The sequence below is a fragment of the Drosophila bipectinata genome, chromosome 2L, assembly GCF_030179905.1.
Source record: "Drosophila bipectinata strain 14024-0381.07 chromosome 2L, DbipHiC1v2, whole genome shotgun sequence".
In the NCBI taxonomy this organism is placed as follows: Eukaryota; Metazoa; Arthropoda; class Insecta; order Diptera; family Drosophilidae; genus Drosophila; species Drosophila bipectinata.
Window position 1 is genome coordinate 17,238,888 of NC_091736.1, and position 18,651 is coordinate 17,257,538.

The 18,651-nt window shown below is 55.7% G+C and overlaps 2 protein-coding genes across 2 annotated transcripts; one reads left to right on the forward strand and one right to left on the reverse strand.

The window, feature by feature from the left end:
* Window positions 1–53: 53 nt before the first annotated feature.
* On the reverse strand, window positions 54–17,111 carry poe (E3 ubiquitin-protein ligase-like protein poe). Its single transcript, XM_017251674.3, has 12 exons — window positions 16,900–17,111; window positions 16,641–16,735; window positions 16,112–16,524; window positions 13,878–16,053; window positions 7,275–13,818; window positions 7,018–7,222; window positions 6,279–6,959; window positions 4,553–6,219; window positions 4,012–4,494; window positions 2,000–3,956; window positions 347–1,943; window positions 54–284 (listed from the first exon to the last, which is right to left on the reverse strand). Exons 1-12 carry the CDS (start codon window positions 17,016–17,018, stop codon window positions 205–207), a joined length of 16,017 nt encoding a protein of 5,338 aa, XP_017107163.2. The 5' UTR covers window positions 17,019–17,111; the 3' UTR covers window positions 54–204.
* A 120-nt stretch (window positions 17,112–17,231) lies between these two features.
* On the forward strand, window positions 17,232–18,413 carry Trf (TBP-related factor). The gene is made up of 2 exons (XM_017251585.3): window positions 17,232–17,557; window positions 17,621–18,413. The coding sequence occupies exons 1-2, from the start codon at window positions 17,403–17,405 to the stop codon at window positions 18,138–18,140; spliced, it is 675 nt and encodes a 224-aa protein (XP_017107074.2). The 5' UTR covers window positions 17,232–17,402; the 3' UTR covers window positions 18,141–18,413.
* The last annotated feature ends 238 nt before the right edge of the window (window positions 18,414–18,651 follow it).

The following is an 18,651-nucleotide window of genomic DNA, read 5'->3' on the forward strand; positions in this document are numbered from 1 at the left end:
GGTGTTGGATTATCTTAAAAAAGGATCTGCTAGAGAATAAAAACTCTATAGGATTATTATTTTAATTCATTGTGCAAACGAATAATTTTTATTGATTACATAGTTTTATGTGATAAATATATATTTATGCTGCGTGGTTCTACATGTAAGCACACCACTGCTTCGAGGAGTTCTAGGTGTTAGTTGGTTAGATCATTCTATTATTTAACTAGAGCTGGTAGAAGGCAGGGAGGTGAGGATGTCCGGTATGAAGTTGACCGGCTGCTCGATGAGATGCAGAAGACCTGTCCAGAAGAAACTATATTAAGTACAAGAGCTTCAATTAAAAAAGGGAGGAGCCACTCACCTGCCACATCGCAGAATTCACCGAAGCAGGTGCACGGCAGGAACTCCTCGGTTAGGGTTTGCAGGATACTGTCGGTCGACTTCAGCATGGCCTCGTCGTTCTTGCGCAGATAGTCGAACAGCGTCATCGGCCAGTCCTCCTCCTTGGGGGCGCTGACCGTCTTAAAGAGATTGTTGTAGCACAGATCTATCAGCGACCACATCATGAGGAAGGGCTTGTACACGCTGTACTCCTTCTCCTGCCGATCCGCCGGGGACAGCAGAGCCTTGCACACGACCGAGGGGGAAATGTGTCTGGCCTGAGCCACCGCAATCAGTCGCTTCAGATGAGCCACCTTGTGCTTGTTCCACAGGTCGCGACTGTGCAGGGAGAGCGACATGGTGCTCATGAAGAGTGGCCCGTCCACTTCGTAGGCGCACTCCAGCCACTTCTCGTTCGGCGCTGCCTGCAGGTAGGTGAGCAGGGTCTTGCTGTCCCGCGCCGCCGTCCGGTTGGACAGGAGGAGATACACGGTGTAGAAGAGCAAATATGGCACAAAGTGCATATTGGACTGGGGGCCGCCTCCTCCGGCGTCGTCGTGGAAGCTGCGCTCCCAGGCGAATCGCAGAAGCAGCAGCTTCAGGTCATGAATGCTGTTGGTGTACGAAACCTCGCAGCGCTGGGTGCTCTCCTGCATGTAGCTAGTGTGACGGTTCATGCTCGCGGAGAAGTTGCCCTCGCTCACAGCCGGTCCCCAGAGGGGTAGCAGCCCGTTGCATCGGGTGTTGGCATTCTGAAGACTGGCGCGCTCCCACTCATCTCGTCCGCGGGTCAGCCGTATGGCCGAGGTGTGGCAGTCCACGTGCACCACGTTGAAGTGCGTCACAGTGGTGTAGCCCACACTTTTGCGCGACTTCAGCTCGAACTCCTCAACGTTGCAGCGCTTCGTGAAGGTGTAGATGCCCAGAACCTTCTCTGGCTGACAGGCGTAGCCCTCGCGGCAGATGAAACACGTCAGACCGGTCTCGTCGCGCAGCTTCTCGATCTTCTGGAGGATAGAGCCCTTGGCAGTGACCTGACCCTTTTCGTTGGTTCGCATTCCTAGGGCGTCTAGCTGCTTCTCTCGGGTGGCCATCGCCAGGCGCTTCTTCTCCGCGCGTGTAAAGTCACGTACTTGCTGCACTCGTGCAGCCGTAGCAGAGTCTGTGGACAATGCCTCCAAGAGGTTCTCGGCCAGGCTTCCGACGTGCTCGTCGCTGGACACCTGCTCCAGACGATGTATAATCGGTATTATGTCCTTGCTGATGGCGACCTGCGTGGCCTCGTGGTGGTTGGAGAGGCCGGTGAGGAAGCGCAGGATGTACTTCAAACTGGGGCGAGAGATGAACTCCTTAAGCTCGTCGGAGTCAGTGCGCAGGAGCGTCGGCTTGACGCAAGGAGCATGCTCGGTGATGTAGGCCAGCGATCGCTCCACAATGCCCATGCTGACGATGTAGTCTTTGAGGGTGCCGCCGATGCAGTTGTGCTCGATTTGGTTGGTCAGCACGCAGAAGAGTTCCATCTTGAACTCCTCCTCCGGAGTGCGTTCCACGTCGAATCGCTTGAAGTTCAAAGTGTCCTAGACGAGGTTGGGTTATAATTATTATGCAACAAGTATCTAGTTTCGAAACCTACCTTGAAGTGCTCGCACAGCAGGGCCATCTTCACCTCGTTTCCGTACACCAGCGCGGCTAGGACGCGTATCAGATGACGAAGCACGGACGGGTTGTTTCGCACATTCGGACAATCCGTGCAAGAGATCAGGGCGCTCACATACTCCGGCCCTCCGAAAGTGAGTGAGAACTGCAGGAACGAGTCCAAAGTATCGCTGGCCGCCTTGGACAGAATGGTCTCCATTATTTCCAGCAGCTGCTCGGTCACCGCCGACTGTATGGAATCGTTCTCTGATTGGAGACACATCTGCAGCACCTTAAGCAGCGTGTTGATGGCCCCTATTTCCGGCTGGCAGAGCACCTCCTGGCAGCGGCGCACCTTGACGCAGATGAGGAACAGCTTCAGCAGCACCTGGATGAGTTCACGATTGCGGGAGATGCGCTGCAGGCTGCCAATTCTGTCCAGCATGACGCGCAAGCCATTGCAGTCGGCCAGAACGTTGGCCATGCGATACAGCTGCTCGGTGTCCACCTGCTCCTGGCTCTTGTTGTTCAGCGTCTCCACAAACTCCTCGGTGGCGTCGCCGAGAAGACCGCGCATGCGATAGACAATCCGCATGGCATCCCGGTCGCCGCCCTCGGCCAGCCAGACCTTCTTGTATACATCCTTGACGGGCAGATCCAGACTGATGATCTTGTTGTTGACCAGGAGCTCCATGCCGTTGTCATCCTCCAGAAGAGCTATCAACTCGCAGTCCGTGCAGATCTTGTTCTTGACATCGCGCATGAGGGGCCCCAGGCCCACTTCACCGGACGGATAGGGATTGCCCAGCATGCGACCTTGCAGGAAATCCTCCTGCTGCGGGTCCTTTTCAAGGGTCATATAGAACTCGCTCTCGTCGTGTTCCTCCGGATGGATTATGGAGTACAAGCGCTCGAATATAAAGACAGGCGTCTTGATGTCGTTCATGCGGGTCTTTTCGACCGTGTCGATTAGGATCTCCATGAAGGCGCGGGTCTCCTCCTCGGTGCCACTGGTCATGTCCTCGAGCATCTCCAGTAGTTTCTCCTGGGCGTCGTCAATCAGTCGGGTGCGTTGCACCACCAGGCTCCTCAAAGCCAAATAGCTTTCTAGCACTGGGCCTAGCATCCTGGTTTTGTAGGTCCTCCGTATGTTCGGGCACTCGAGAAGAAGCCACAGGAGCTCCACGTACTGCCTCAAGGCATAGCCCAGGGACAAGTCCGACGACAGCGAGTGCTCCTCCATGCGATGCACCTTGCTGATCTCAACAGCCAGCAACTGGCATATTTGACCCAAGACTCCCCTCAGTACGAGGTACTGCAGCCAGGGACGTTCGGTGGCCATGCTCTTGTAAAGCATCAAGTACTCGGCACTGGCCTCGCCGGCATCTCCGACGTGCTTCAGGAACGAGGTCAGCATGTTAAGCGCCTGCTGCCTCCTCTCGTTCGTCCGGCTCAGACTGCTCAGCAAGGAGCAGGCCAGCTGGCGGCCGAACCTGGAGTTGGGATTGAAGAGCAGCGGCTGGATCCATTTGGCGTTGAAGACCAGCGGCTTGACCACACGCTGCTTGTCCAGCACTCGCTCGCGCCACCGCTTACCGTACTTCTCGCTCAAGAAGAAGGCCCTCACCTCCCGCTTGCTCTTGGGCGGGGCTTCCGGTGCCGATCCTGTTCCGGAGGCGGCCTGCTCCTTGGAGCTCTTTTGCTTGGTCTGAGCCAGGGGCTGCAGGTTGTTCACCGGCATACGACTGCACCAGGCTGCGTACTCGTGGTTGCGATCAGAGTTGAGCCAAGCCCTGTAGTCGACAGTGTTGCCCTCGAGGACCTTCATGCTGCACAAATCCTGGTGAGCCGCCACCTTGTCGTTGGGCTTTCTGGTTGGTAAAACTGGACAGATCAGGTTCTGCATGATGCGCAAACAGGGATGCAGCACCGAAGTCACTGGTCCACGCGGAAGTCTACCAAGGAAGGTAATCAGTAGGGAATAGCTCCAAGAAACTCCAGCTAACTTACCTGCAGTTGCTTATGAAAAGCTCGAAGATCACCTTGAGCTTGTACTCCCAGCAGACGTCGTCCTGCCCCAATAGGACCTCCAGCAGCGTCATCTCCTGGTGCACTGCTGCCTCCATGCTGATCAATGGTATGGCGCCCATAAGAGCGTTCTTGACGCGCGTCGTCACCAACTGGAGCAGGTGCATACAAGCCTCGGCATTGTCCTTGGTCAGCACGACGAGCAGGTTGCGAACCTCCTCCTGGATCTGGGGAGTGCCACGGCGGAGATTGTGCTCGGCCAGCTCGCTGACGAGACCCTGGCTGTACAGACCCACCCTGCAGTCGTAGTTGTAGGCCATTGCCCGCAAAAGGGTCAAGCACTGCTCGGTCGAGGCAAGGGCGCAGCCATAGCATCGGTTCGTGGTGGTGTTCTCGGCTCCAGAGCCAACTCCGGGGTTGGTCGGGGGCTGATCCTGCTGTTGGCGATCGTAGGCCACTAGCTCACTGGAAAGATGGACAATGATTAGCAGTTTCCCAGACAGATCCTGGGGGAAAAACTCACCTGCGACAGGCCTTCACCTTCTGCACGATCTTGCTCAGCTCCTCGAAGCTAGTCCGCGATTCCACGCAGTACTTCTGAGCCAGCAGCTGAATGATCTTGTTCACCTGCGAGGTGCTGTGCACACTGGCCATGTTGTCCTCCACCAGTCTGTCGCTGCTGCGATGCTCGGCCACCTTCTGGATGAGGAGCTCCAGCATCTGCTTGTTGGTCAGCAGCTGGCGGTAGATGCGATCAGCCCTCTCCAAGGAGCTGTGTATGAGTGAGACGGTCTTGGCTCGATCCTCGGCCGACTCTATGGGATCCACGGCACAGCAGACACGGGCGTGCATGCTGAAGTCGAACTTGGCGTACTTGCAGAATCCGCACGAGTGGCACAGGAAGGGATCCTTTTCGTCGTAGTTGATGGCTCGGCATTTGTGGCATTGGAACACGTTCTCCCCGCAGTTGCCGCAGACTCCCGGATAGGCAGGCACTGCTGCACTGCAGCGTGGACACTGCAGGCTCTCGCTGGACCCGCTGACAGTTTCAAAGAAGTCCGCAAACTCGATCATCAAGTTGCAGGCCGTGATCGGCAGCGGGAAGTCGATCTTGAGCTCGGTTTGGGCCGATTGCAGGGACACGGAGCGGGCCTTGTGCCACAGAGCAGGGCGATTCTTTAGCTCCACCACCGCCTGGACACTGCGGTTGTTGTAGTAGACATTGATGGTCCGGACCATCTTGGTCCTCTTCAGGTCGGCGATTCTCACGATCAGCTTGGATATGGTGTGGCACTGCACCAGCTTGTAAATCATGGTGGTAGTCGTGTACTTGGAGTCCGACTTGACAGATGGTAGTTTAATGTTGGCCATGGGAACCTCCGGGTTGTTGCACACCAGACAGGGCTCCGACTCCAGGTAGTACCCATTCACCTGCAGGATGGACTCCAGGGTGGTGTAGATGGGTGCGTTCGGATGCTTGCACAGCAACTCGTTCTGCTGGCGGAGCACGTCCACCGCCCTGGAAACCAGCTCGGGCAGGCGCTCCGTAATGGTGCGGGTGCTCAGGGTTAGGTAACCCAGTAGATCCACGAACTGGGCCGTTCGCCTTCCGTAGGTGGGCACCAGGGGCCACAGGTTCCAGAAGATGTTGAGCAGCTTCTCGCGGTGCCGATCGTTGGCATGCTCGAAGAGTCCGGTCATGAAGGAGTGCGCCTGCCAACGCAGCTGGCTGATGTTGTTCTCCAGCAAGAAAATCCGCACAAAGCGGGTGATCAGCGGGTCGCAGGCGTATCTGAAGATCTGGTGCACGAACGTGCCGCACTGGGATGGGTCGAACTTGGAGTAGTAGGCGTCGGTGTCCTCGCTCTTCTCCCGCTCACTGCGTACTTTCCCCGAAGAGGAAGTCGATGCGGGGGGCAGTGGTTGCGGTTGCTTGGAGCCATTCGGAGCCGGAAGATTACACACTGCCGCCTGCAGCAGTTGGATTATAATGGGAGACACCCCGTCGTCCAGCTGATAGCAGGCAATCTCCATTAGCATGCCCAGGGCATCTTCGTGGACCACGCAGAACTTTTGCCAGTTGCCGGTGCGCAGCTGGCTGATCTCCTGGCAGGTGCGTAGGTGTTCCGTAAGCTCCACCAGTGCGTCATAGCTTAGCAGAGGAGGATTGGCGTTGTAAGGAGCACCAGTCTAGACAGAACAATGGTTTAGTATCCATATAGAAAAGATAATTGATGTTGTAAGCTCACCTTGCTGCTGACAATGTTGCATACCCGCTTGACCACTCGGAAGTGGGCGTCCAGGGAGTGACCGTCGCGGTACATGCGGAACTTCTCCTTGCTGCCGCAAATGTACATGAGCAGCTTGCGCACCTGCCTGCGGAGCAGTGTGTTCAGGTTCAGCATCATGTACTCGCAGAGGGTAAAGGTCATGGCCTCGCAGAAGCCGCTGTCGTAGTTGTCCGGGTGGGCGCTGCTCAGGCGCAGGATCTGGTACGGCAAACGCACTATAATTTCCGTGAGGAGTGCATCATAGGACTCGAAAATATCGGGGTAGTTCTTTAGGTAGTTGTGCGGGATTAAAATCGATATGTCTGGTTTCGGGCCATGCTTGATGGGCTTCAGCAACTGAACTCCCGAGCCCGAAGATGGCAGCGCCGGCTGTGCAGCAGCTCCACCCGCGGCATAGGGATCTCCCAGTACGTTCTTCCAGTGCGCCAGTAGCGTGTTCAGTGCCTCCAGGGCATAGACGAACGCTCCACTCTTACTGAGCACGTTGGCCGTGGTGCTGGCCACAAAGGAGCTGTTGTCCTTGAACTGATGCGGCGGCGAGGTGGTGCCCGTCTGCTTGGACTTGGTCTTGCCCATCATCACGCCAAAGAGGGAGAGCAAGGCGAGGCGCACCTCGTTGCCAGGGCACTTGGTTTCCATCTGAAAAACATAATCGCGGGTTAATATTTTGAAGAATTCATGGTTGGAAGTGGGTTACCCTGGATGCTGCTCCTCGCTTTCCTATTTCCACGTAGTCCACCAAAGCGGTGAGAAGATCCTGCAGAACCTGCTGATCCCGTTCATTGTTGCCGTTCAAGTCGGTGGTCAGCATAAGGATCACCTGGATGAGGGGTAAGGCCTGGAGGCCGTTGCACAAGTCGAAGGTGCTTAGGTGGTGGATGATGCTCTCCAGAACAGCAAGTCTAAAAGGATAACTAGTCAGCACATCCCTAGAGGACCATTTTGGCAACTTACCTCAGATCGTGTAGCTTGCTGAGCTTCTCGTCTTCGTTGATCTCGTTGTCTTCGCTGCTGCTCATGGCACTCAGCCCGGACACACCGCTGGCGCCACTGGGGCCCGGCTGCTCCTGGTCGTCCTTGGCCGAGCTCTGGCGCGGAGGCGAGGAGGTGGCATGGTCGCCAAAGTTACTGCTCCTCGCCGAAGTGCCGCCGATGCTCTCTACTCCGCTGCCGCCGCTCTCGGAGCCTCCGCTTCCCGCCGGCTCGGCAGGGGAAGTACGCAGCGTAGAGCCATCGGTGGCCACGTTGGAGCCCTCGTCGTCATCGGAGCCACCAGCGGAAACGCTGGCCGTAACATTAGCCGCAGCAGCCATTGCCGCTGCCTGCCGGATGCCCTGCAAGTTGGCCAATCCCTGCTGGAGGCTCTGCAACGCGTTGGCATCGCCGCCGTGCTGCTGGAGGCTCAAAGCAATGGCTATGTCCATGATGGCCTCATCGTCGGCATCTTCTGGAAGACCCAGCAATCTGGGGAAGCCGCCGCCCATGAAAGCTTCCAGGTTGAGCAGTTGGCCCGCCAAGCCGGCGGCACCAGCTGCTCCAAGCTCTCCTTCCGGGTGTGGATCTGGTGGCAACGCAGCTGCTCCAGCACCTGCGCCTCCTCCTCCAACAGCAGCTTCCACAGCTGCGGCTGCTGCCTCCTCGATTATGTCGCTGGCAGCTGATCCTGCCACAGCCTGGAGGGCCTGAATAGCGGATGTGGAGGGCGTCGGAGTGGAACAGGCTGGGGGCGTGACAATGGCCACCTTCCGCCTCTTCAGTCTGGGACTCAGTAACAGTATTAGCGCCTCCTTGGCGCTGTGACTGATCACGCTGGCGTCGTGCTTGAGAAGATCGATGAAGTACTTGGTCATGCGGCCAACCTGGCCGAGATCCGCCAGGGCAAAGCCGTACATAATCTCCACCAGGCAGTGGACTATGGTCTCCGCCTGGCAGAGGCCGCGCCGAACTATGTTGGTTGGCTCGTCCAGCGCCGGGGTGACCTTGTGCAGCTCCAGCACAATGGCCATGAGCGACGGCACAATATCGTAGTTGTTCTCCTGACAGATCTTGGCCAGCGACTGAGGGCGGGCGTTGGCAATGCCCCGGACCAGGAGAATCAGTCGGTAGAAGGCCTCCGGATCGATGTCCTGCAGGGACTCCAACTTCTCCAGCTTGGGCTGCATTGCCTGCAGCTCCCCGTTGACGAACTGCAGCAGGACTCCGTCCTTGTACATGTGATACGATGGTCGGCTGCCGTAGAGGGTGGCCAGCACATATCGCGCCTGCGTCTGGACAGGATTGGGTGTGGGCAGCAGCAGCAGGGCACTCGCAGTCTTCACTGCCTTCTGGCGCAGCGGAGCAGGAACGCCGGTTCCTAGCAAGTGCAGGGCACAGTCCATGACCTCCAGCAGATGGTTCACCATTCTGTCCAACTGGGTGATGCAGTTGAATCCCTCGCCAAAGTTGGCACTGCTGGTCTGGGCCGAGGCCACCGCAGGTACGCTCGAGCCTGGGGCAGTAACCTCTTCACTGTCGTCCGGCCAGCCCACCAGCTCCTTCGATTTTCCGTACACTTCAATGGAGTCCAACAGCGTTACATGCTCGGGATCTAGGGACGTGGCGAACACCACTTTGAGCAGCTTGTCTGACTGCAGCATCTCCTCGCGGGTGAGAGGTATGTCGAACCAACGGGCGCGTCTCACGGGTGTGGTCACTGTGCGTCCCAAGATGGTAACCGCCAGAGGAGCGCGCTGCACGTCCTGGGTGCCGATCAACACTCGGATGCCGACGATAACCACGTTCGGGTCGTTGTTAATCACCTCCAGGGTGAAGCCGTTGGCCCTGGTGCTGGCCACGAACATGCCGGTGGAGAAGAGGCGCGTCTTGAGCTTCTGCTTGTTGTAGATCTGGAGCAGATCGTTGCCACCGAACTCCACATCCGCCAGCATGTTGCAGTGCTCGAAGAAATCAATCGGGAAGACGTGCTGTCCACCAGCCGTGAGTTGTTTCTGCATCTTCTGTTTCTGCTTGCCGCCTCCGGCTCCGGCGCCGGACTTGGACTTGCTAGAGGAGCATCCTCCGCCGCCACTTCCCTTGGCCATGAGGGTGGAGGAGTAGAGCTGATTGCCGAAGGGCTGCACCTGCGGCGAGAGCCAGAAGCTGGTGTGCTCCGGTTGGGCAGAGAAGATCCGCAGGCTTCCATCCTCGCAGAGAAGCAGCAACGTGGTCTTCTCCACTCCGGCCACCGCATGGCGTATTCCCACCACGTCCATAATGCGGGATTTGGCCGACTGGGCCTTGATCTCCTGCATGTAGATCCTCTCCGGGGTGAGCATCAGTATGATCGGGTTGTTGGACGTCTGCATGCTGGCGTACACCAAGCCCGGATGCCCTGCCACCTCTGTCCACTGGACAAGTGGCTGGAGCGGTCCTTTCGAGGCCGATTTGCTGGCCGAGTTCGTGTCCAGATGGTAGATGCCCCTGACGCCTTCGTTAACGTTGGTCAGCGGCGAGAAGAAGCTGCGGCCCGAGGAGTAGCTGTAGAACAGCAACTGCAGGGCGTGCGAGTAGTAGACCGACACTCCGCCGCCGCCCACCTGGCCGTTGATGTCCTTGATGTGCTGATGGCTCAGCTCCAGGGTGTTGGTCACATAGAAGTCACCGTGAACGGCCAGGCTCTGCTGGTCCAGCTGCTGGGTGTAGATGTAGCCGGAGCTGGCGAAGCTCAGCATGTAGTAGTTGCCGTCCTGGTACATGAAGGTGCAGTCCCTTATCTTTCCGACGGCCACCAGGTAGTAGTACTTGGGGCTGTAGGTATCCACGGCCAGATCGTAGATCTTGACGTAGTCCGAAGTTACAATGGCCAGGAGGGTCTGCGATCCCGGCAGCCAGACGGCCTTCTTGATGTAGTTGCCGTTCTCCAGCTGGGGGCTCACTACAATGTGCTCGTTGGTGCTGCCGCCACTGGAGAAGGTGAGCACGTGGCACTCCTTCAATCCGCAAACGGCCAGGCAGTCCTCGTTGCACGGGTTGGCGGCCAGAGATAGCACCGTGCAGGCAATCGGTGCGGAGCTCAGCTGCGTCAAGGTCAGCTTCCTCTTGGAGGCATCTGCCTGCTTGAGCAGCGCCGACAGCTGCAGGATGGTCACCTTGCCCTTCTCGTGGGACACTGCCAGCTGCTGACGCCGGCCGTGTGGCGAGGACAGGCAGCAAAAGGCTACGCGGCGGACTACGCCCGAGGATATCAGATGCTTGATGGTCTGTCCCTGGTCGCCCGAGTAGTTCATCCTGACGTTCTCGAAAGCCCCCTCCTGGGAGCCCAGGGTTGCGAACATCAGTTGATCCGTCACCTGGAAGCTCTGCTCCAGCTGGTGCAGGCGCTCCAGGGCCACCGTAGCCCTCTTATGGCAGCCCACGATGGAGTACAGGGTGCAGTTCTCCTTTATCGAAGGCAGCAACACATCGAAGTATTCCAGGATGCAGCGGACCACAAGCAACCATTGGTCCTGGTGCTGCAGGGTGTCACGGTACGGTTCCAACAGCTTACTCAGCAGCAGGATGCGCTCGCTGGTTACTGAATCCTTGCGAGCGGCAATCTGCTGCATCGCCGGCGGGCTGCTGCGCTTCTTGCAGGACAGCAGGGGCAGGTGCGACGGCAAGTAGCCTCCGGACACACCAACCGCATCCCTGGTCTCGCTGCTGCCCAAACGGCGGCTCAGGGCCTGGCAGGAGCCGTCCTCCTTGGCCCCGCAATCGCAGAAGAAGTTCCCGTACTTGGCGTAGCTGACGTCGTGGCCCTTGTGACAGACTCGGGCGCAGACGGAGCACACACCCACCGTGTTGATCATGTTGCAGGTGTGGCAGTGGTACCAGTGCTGGTTCATGAACTCCTTCTGGGTCTGCGAGAAGGTGCACAGCTTGTTGTTCAGCGTTTCCTCGTCCGAGTCGTCCAGGAGCGAGTCCTGCTCCCCGTCTTCGGCCAGCTCGTCGTACAACTCGTCCATGTCGCTCTGGAACTCGTCATCCCACGGCGGGATGTGCTGGCGACTGCCCCGATAGCCGATGCTTTGCAGGAGTTCGCTCAAATACCGGAGCAGGGCACTCACGTTCTCCGCGTGCCGGAGCTGCTTGTCCGGAAGCTGCAACTTGGCCAGTTCCAGCCAAAGCAGTGTGGTGTTGAACAGCGCCACATGTCCCCGGGCCGGGCTGGCATCCGCCAGAGTGATCATTATCTGCAGGACATCGGCAAAGTCACAACCGTCCTGGGGTGGCGAGATGAGGGTTTGGCCCAGCTGGAGCAGGGCCTGGAACAGAGGTGGTGCTATCTGTGCCGCCTTCTGCTGGTCCTTGACTAGAGATTTCACAAAGCTGAGAAGTAGGGCGCCATTCCTTTCGCCTCCAGTGGCATCACATGCCTGCGAGGATTCCTCCGAGAGATTCGGTTGAGCGGCTTGCCACAGACTAAGGATCTGTGATCCAGTAGCTGCTGCTCCTCCGGCTCCTGTTCCCGCTGCTCCGGAGCCACTTCCGCCAGCTCCTCCACAATCGTAGTCTATGTCCATGGCATCCAACTGATCGGAGATGCTAGGCATGGCCGAAACAGTCGCCATGTTCGTCGGCGTCTGGGCATTGCTGCTGGAGCTGCTCGACGGCTGGATGATGCTGGTGAGTAGGCGGCAGGTGGTGTCCATGGCCTCGGAGGTGCTTACATCCGCACTCACGTTCGGTCCGTAGATAATGTGCGTCAGCCAGAGCTTCAGGCGAGCCACGTCCACAGTGGCCAGCTCGGCAAAGCACTCGACCAGGTCCTCGTGCTGGAACTGGGAGTCCGCCTGGGTAGACTGCTGGAAGAGCCGCTCCACAAACTGCAGCATCTTGCGGGCGTAACTGACGGGCAGGCTGGTGCCGGTGAAGGAGAGCAGTAGGGTGGTGAGGCTGCCCAGGTGCTGATGCTTGAAGAACTGGCGCATGGCCTGGACCGCCGTTGGCTTCTCCAGCATCTTGATCATCGTTTTCAGCACCGCAAACAGCATCGACTCGTTGAACATGGCGCGATCTTGGTCCACGGCTCCGCTGCTGGTGCTCGCTGCCCCAGCCTGCGGCTGCCTGAGATCGGCGGCGAAGTCGATGAGCATGCGATAGCAGTAGCCGATCATGTGCTCGTAGAGTAGCAACTTCTGGGCCTCCAGCGTCAGGCCGCTGAGGATCTCCCGCAGACACTGCTCGCTCTGGGCCTGCAGGTAATCGGTTCGCATGTCCAGCATGGAGGCGATCAGTAGCATCTTCAGCTGCGACTCCACCTCAGCATTCCTGTAGCAGAGGGGCAGAAGCAACTCAAAGAGGTTCAGAATCGTCTTCAGGCAGTGCTTCACAGTGTGCAGAGTGGAGTAGTTGGCTCCATGCGTCAGTTCCGTGATGTGGGCATCTATCACATGGAGGGTGTAGGGCTCCACCGGATGTTGTTTGCCATCGAAGGCCGAGTCGTTGACCACCAGGCACTTGGGCCACTCGTTGGATATTAGCTGCTTGTCCTCGTTGGGGAGGAGCTTTAAGAAAGCTGCGTGCAGCTCCAGCATTATCGCTGGCTTGTCACTCACAATCGGCACTATCAGGTTGAGTGCCTGCTCCGGCGTGGAGCTGGACAACTGCTTCAGCATCTGGGCACGCACAATGACGGATAGGAGCCGGTAGGAGGTCATCAGCTTGAGCATCAGCTCTTTGAGCATTTGGTTTCGTTCCTCCAGGTTGGCGGGCAGCAGACCCTCCTCCTCCGGTTTGGATTTTTGCTGATCTATCGATTCATTCGAGGAGTATATCTCGGGCTCGTTAGAGCCGCCGGTTGCAGAGGCGCCGGTGCTGAAGGATTGCTCGCTGGAAGAGTCATCGCATTCCTTGCGCGTCAGCTTGTAGCCCTCCTTGTGGGCCCAGGCCACGGCCTGCATGTGGGCTACCAGAGCATCGAAAAGGATGAGTTCGGACAGACGCGGAGTGCCTTTGCCGTTCATCTGCGCGTTGAAGGCCTCTACCCCAAGGGTGGTCTGCTTCAGGCTGAACTTCATTTCGGCGGCTATGTCGCCCACTTGGTTCCACAGGGACTCCGCGAACTGGGTGTACATTCCCTGCTTGATTAGACTGTTCACCACCAAGTACTGGGAGCTCGCAAGCGGATAGCGGATGCTCCAGATCAGCGAGTGAAGATTGGGGGCTCGATCCACCTTTATGGACTCCACGTGCGAGGTGGAGGGCGGCAGACCGAGGAGCAGCTTCCAGGCAATGCTGAAGCAGTACTGCATGGCACACAGGTTATGCATGCTCTCGTCCTTCTCCTTTTCCTTTGAATAGGCTGACATGTCCACGATACCCAGAATATCGGTCAGGGCATCCACCAGCAAGGGATACTTTAGCTTGTCCGGCGTGCACAAGATAAAGTTCCAGGCCAGGCCATCCAATTTGAACTCCTGCGCCCAATAGGGCTTTTCGGGATCTCCCATGACTAGGGAGTAGAAAGTGGGGCGAATTGCTGCAAGACATGGGGAGGTTATGGATGGAATACAATGGTGAAATATATAGAAGACTTACATGATCCATAGTCACCCGTGGATTTGCGGAATTTATCCTCGATATCCTGTCGGCAGAACGAGTTCAACTTGGTTCGGCTGTTGAGCAGATCGGTGATCTTTTGGGTTTCCGGCATGCTGCTAACACTGAACAGGTTCCAGCGCACTTGGTCCAGTAGCTCCGGCGGGGCGTTGTACAGGTGCTTCATGAGGTATTCCAGGAAGAGAAGCAGTCGCGATAGCAACATCATCTGGCTGTTCTTCACGGGTCGTTCGGCAGAGATGCCACGACAGACCTCCGCACAGCGGATCACGCCGCCGGCCGTCAGCAGCAGGATCGACTTTTTCTGCATGAGGTTGAGGGAATGGAATAGGAAGAGCAGCATCTGGGCATGCTCGATATTCAGGTCCTCATAGTCCGAGTCACTGGCTGTATTCCAAGAGCAAACTCCCTCCACCAGGGTGTTGATCAGGCGATGCCACACTGACAGGCAGGCTGCTTCCTTCTCCTGTGTGGTCTTCAGCAGCAGGATCTGCACGAGCACAGACAGTGTGCTGGGATAGACTTGCAACGGCCAGGTGCTGGTATCGGAGGACCAGGGCGAGATAGCCAGGTGCTGAAGCAGATTCGATTGCAGCTGCTTCGAGAGCAGCGATGTGGAGATCAAGTTGTGGATGTAGCGGCCGGCAGCGCCCGAAAACCGAATCATCGAGGTCTGCCACTTGGTGGAGGCACCAGTGGAGACGGCCGAACCAGCATTTGCCGCCTGAGCGGCATTACCAGACCCCTGCTCGCTGTCACTCCGCATCACATCCCTGTCGAAATCTTTGATAATGTTGGCCATGAGCAGCATCTGCTGATCGCTGACGCCCGCCTTCACGTAGCGCTGCATGTAAGCATGGCGGTTGGCCAGAAACTGGTCCAGGAAACAGAAGATATCCGCCGCCAGATCGAGGTACTCGTGCGGCTCATCCAGCTTGGGAACAAGTGCACTCTTCTGCTCGTTTCCTCGCTCTTGCGCGGATGTGTTCGCATTGTCGTCGTGGGTTTCCGGCGAGAGGGTCTCCTTGAACCAGTGGCCCAGGTAGCTCTCGCTGTCATCCTCCTCCGAGTTGTCGGAGCAGGAGAGCGAATCGTTAAAGTACGTGGTTGAGTCCGAGTAGCTGATGGGATCGCATTCAGTGCGATCCTTGGCTGAAGCTCGCCGCAAGGTGCACGCCTTGCGGTAAGCTACGGTGGCCAAGAAAGTAAACAGTTGGTGCAGGGTAGCCGTATTCAGGACCCGCACGATTCGCTCCAGCGAAGTGTAGTTCTTCAAAATATCGAACTGGGCCGGTTCGGGTATATCCCCGGACTCAGAACTCTGTCCACAGGCAGACTCAATCTTCAGATCCTCGATCAGCTCCGACAGAAGCTTGATACTGTGGTTAGCAATCGCTGCATTGAGTTCTCCGAATCCCTGCTGGACTTTGAAAAGATTTACTCTGGCGATAGGTGTGCCGGGCTCACTCCCCGATGCCGTAGCCTTTGCAGCTTGTGGCTTCGACTTGGATGAAGGGTCCGCAGCACTTCCGGTGCTACCTGAGGCCCCCATGGCTCCCTGAATGCCGCTGATGAGCAACCAGCTGCCGTAGCAGAGATGGTTCTGATAGACATGCATCCTGGCCGAGGTCTTGAATAACTCACCGATGCTCGTGTAGATCTCCAAGGCTTTGCTGACAATGCTGCAAGCCTGTTCCTCGAAATCGTCATGTTCTTTTGAGGTTTGTCCACTGCTGGATCCGCCGCCTCCGGCACTGCCCTGACTGGTGGATGCAGTCTGCTGCTTCTGAGAACTGCTCGCCTGGGACATGCTCAGCACGCTGGTGGTAATCGAAACCAGCACCGCATTGTAGAGGGCGGTGATTCCGCACATTGAGAGCTTGTCGATGCGACTAGGCGTCAAGGGCTGAGAAGCGATCAAGCCCTGGGCCTGACTCAGAATGGATAGATCAGTCAGCATGTGATTCATGCTAGATTTCACTGATGTGGCCTCCACTTGCGTGAGTGGCAGATATAGTGGCTTGCCGCCGTTGATGGTCTCCAAGTACTTGGAGCGATATCGATTCAATATAGGCAGGCCTACACACATGTTCAGCAGGGTATCGGCGCCGTTCATCTGCTGAAAGCTTTGCAAATTAACTGCCTGAAGTTGGTCCTGCAATTACACATAATTATATAATCAAAACCTAGCTAAAATGTTTTTATCTAGTTACTGTGCAATCGGTGATCTCCTCGCTCAGTGGCACCCAGGTCATCTTTCCCGGCTCCAATGGGGCCAACAATTGCTGCAGAATAACCGAGGAGAGGTCCGACCGAGACCTCTTGATCTCAGACTTTGGTGATTCCTTGTCATTGCTGTTTCCTCCACCTCCAGATGTACTACTACTACCAATAATGCTCTTGTTGCTAGACTCTGGGTGCTTGCAGCTTTTCAGTACACTGGCCACGGCATTGTAGTCGAACTGCGCCGCCGAATTGGCGATGCTCTCCCGGCCTTCGCAAAGCATTTTAAGAGCCGCCAGCAGCCATTTGGTTTCGTACACCGAGACCAGGGGTAGCCGGTGGAGGATGAAGGAGGTGAGCACGGCGGTGGCATCGTGCAGCTGACAAATCTGTGTCTGGCAAACTGAGAAACGAAAATCATGTTCACAAAGGACCTTGCTAAAGTGAATCACCCGATTTCTGGGGCAAACAATAATTTTTTCGCTGTTGAAAAAATCAGCAGGGCGTTGAAAGACTTACTCGACTTGATTTGCACAAGCTTATCCGCCGCCAGAGCCGCAAAGGCCGTGTAGAATTGCGTGTAATTGCTTTCCTCGTCGAAAAATTCATGTTCGCTGCGCGAAATAAAGGCAAACCGATTGTAAAATTATTGAAAAGCTTTTCGTTTCGTCACTGGGCGGCCATTTTGCAAGTCACTTTTTGCACTTGCAGTCCCCAGTCCCCGAAAATTTTCACTGCGCCATTCAGGCAACAAAAGTTCTGACCATCCAGTACTTACCATCGATTGATCGCCTTCAGCAGGTTTACTACCTCATTCTTATTGAGAGCTCCAGTGCGGTTTACAAGCAGTACTTTTACCACGGAATTCCAGTCCGTTCCACCGCTGTGGGCCGACATTATTGTTTGAATATTTGTCTACTTGCCCCAATAATGCCCCAAAAGTACTCGGTCTATGCCTACTGTGTGACCAGTTCTGTAATCCGTTGGTTAGTGTTGCCAACTAAACTTATTGGCATAGGATTGCTCCTAGGATTGTCATGAGTGCTAACTGAAAGCCACCCTGATTAGCAGAATAATTTTCCTTTGGCTTTTTCTCTTTTTTTTTATAAAGAATTATTCAAAAAATCGATAATTCTACTAACTATTTGAAAAATAATTATGTCTTAAAAAAATACCGCACCGGCATTTCACGATTTCCCCGGTTTAGTGTGACCTTACAAAAGTACCATCTCCCATCCTCGAACCCCCCGAACTGCTGACATTTGTTTATATTCCAACGCCATGCAATTCCATTTCAAAGTCACGGATGCTGAACGAGACAAGGGTGCGGCGGCCACCAGCACCAGTGGCGGCGTCAATCCACATACTGCCCTCCAGCCCCAGCAGCCGGCGGCGTTGGTGGAGCCCAAAGATGCCCAGCACGAGATCCGGCTGCAGTTAGTGTCTCCTGGTCTGATGCAATTCGCAAAGAATAACTGAAACTCATTCGTAATTCACAGGAACATAGTGGCTACCTTTTCGGTGAACTGCGAACTGGACCTCAAGGCCATCAACTCCCGGACGAGGAACTCGGAGTACTCCCCAAAGCGCTTCCGAGGTGTGATAATGCGAATGCACTCGCCACGCTGCACGGCTCTTATCTTTCGGACGGGCAAAATTATCTGCACAGGTGCCCGCAACGAAATCGATGCGGATATTGGCTCACGGAAGTTCGCCCGCATCCTCCAGAAGCTAGGGTTCCCCGTCAAATTCATGGAGTACAAGCTGCAGAACATTGTGGCCACGGTGGACCTGCGCTTTCCTATCCGCTTGGAGAACCTCAACCAGGTTCATGGCCAGTTCAGTTCTTACGAGCCGGAGATGTTCCCCGGTCTCATTTACCGCATGGTCAAGCCACGAATCGTCCTGCTTATCTTCGTAAACGGAAAGGTGGTCTTCACGGGCGCCAAGTCCCGCAAAGACATCATGGACTGCCTGGAGGCGATCTCCCCCATTCTGCTCAGCTTCCGAAAGACGTAGTAGAATTACCAGCTATTAGCTATTATTTATTTATTAGCAATTTTTTTACGAACAATTCGACTTAATGGAAAATATTTTACTATGTATTAAATAATGACATCTAATGGCGCTTTCCTATCCGCTTGGAGAACCTCAACCAGGTTCATGGCCAGTTCAGTTCGTACGAGCCGGAGATGTTCCCCGGTCTCATTTACCGCATGGTCAAACCACGAATAGTCCTGCTTATCTTCGTAAACGGAAAGGTGGTCTTAAAATATTTTACTATGTATTAAATAATGACATTTTTATAAAATAATCTATTAAAATTTACGATATTAATTAAAGGAGAGGACATTGGTGGCTATCTTAGCACGGTTCCAAGGGTAAGACTAATAATCTGTTTCATGGCACAAGTGAAACTTACAAATTGGTAATACAAATTAAACAAAAAAAACCAAATTAAAACCTTTACAGGTAATTATATTTCATCACCATTTCGATATTTTAAAAAATTCACTTAGATTTCGAAACA

Excerpts from the sequence above, each read along its gene's own strand:
- poe (XM_017251674.3), bottom strand. The coding sequence starts at position 17,018 with ATGTCGGCCCACAGCGGTGGAACGGACTGGAATTCCGTGGTAAAAGTA. Across the intron at positions 16,736-16,899 it reads CTGAAGGCGATCAATCGATG|CGAACATGAATTTTTCGACG; the intron begins GTAAGTACTGGA and ends TATTTCGCGCAG. Across the intron at positions 16,054-16,111 it reads AGGAGATCACCGATTGCACA|GACCAACTTCAGGCAGTTAA; the intron begins GTAACTAGATAA and ends GTGTAATTGCAG.
- Trf (XM_017251585.3), top strand. The coding sequence starts at position 17,403 with ATGCAATTCCATTTCAAAGTCACGGATGCTGAACGAGACAAGGGTGCG. Across the intron at positions 17,558-17,620 it reads CAGCACGAGATCCGGCTGCA|GAACATAGTGGCTACCTTTT; the intron begins GTTAGTGTCTCC and ends CGTAATTCACAG.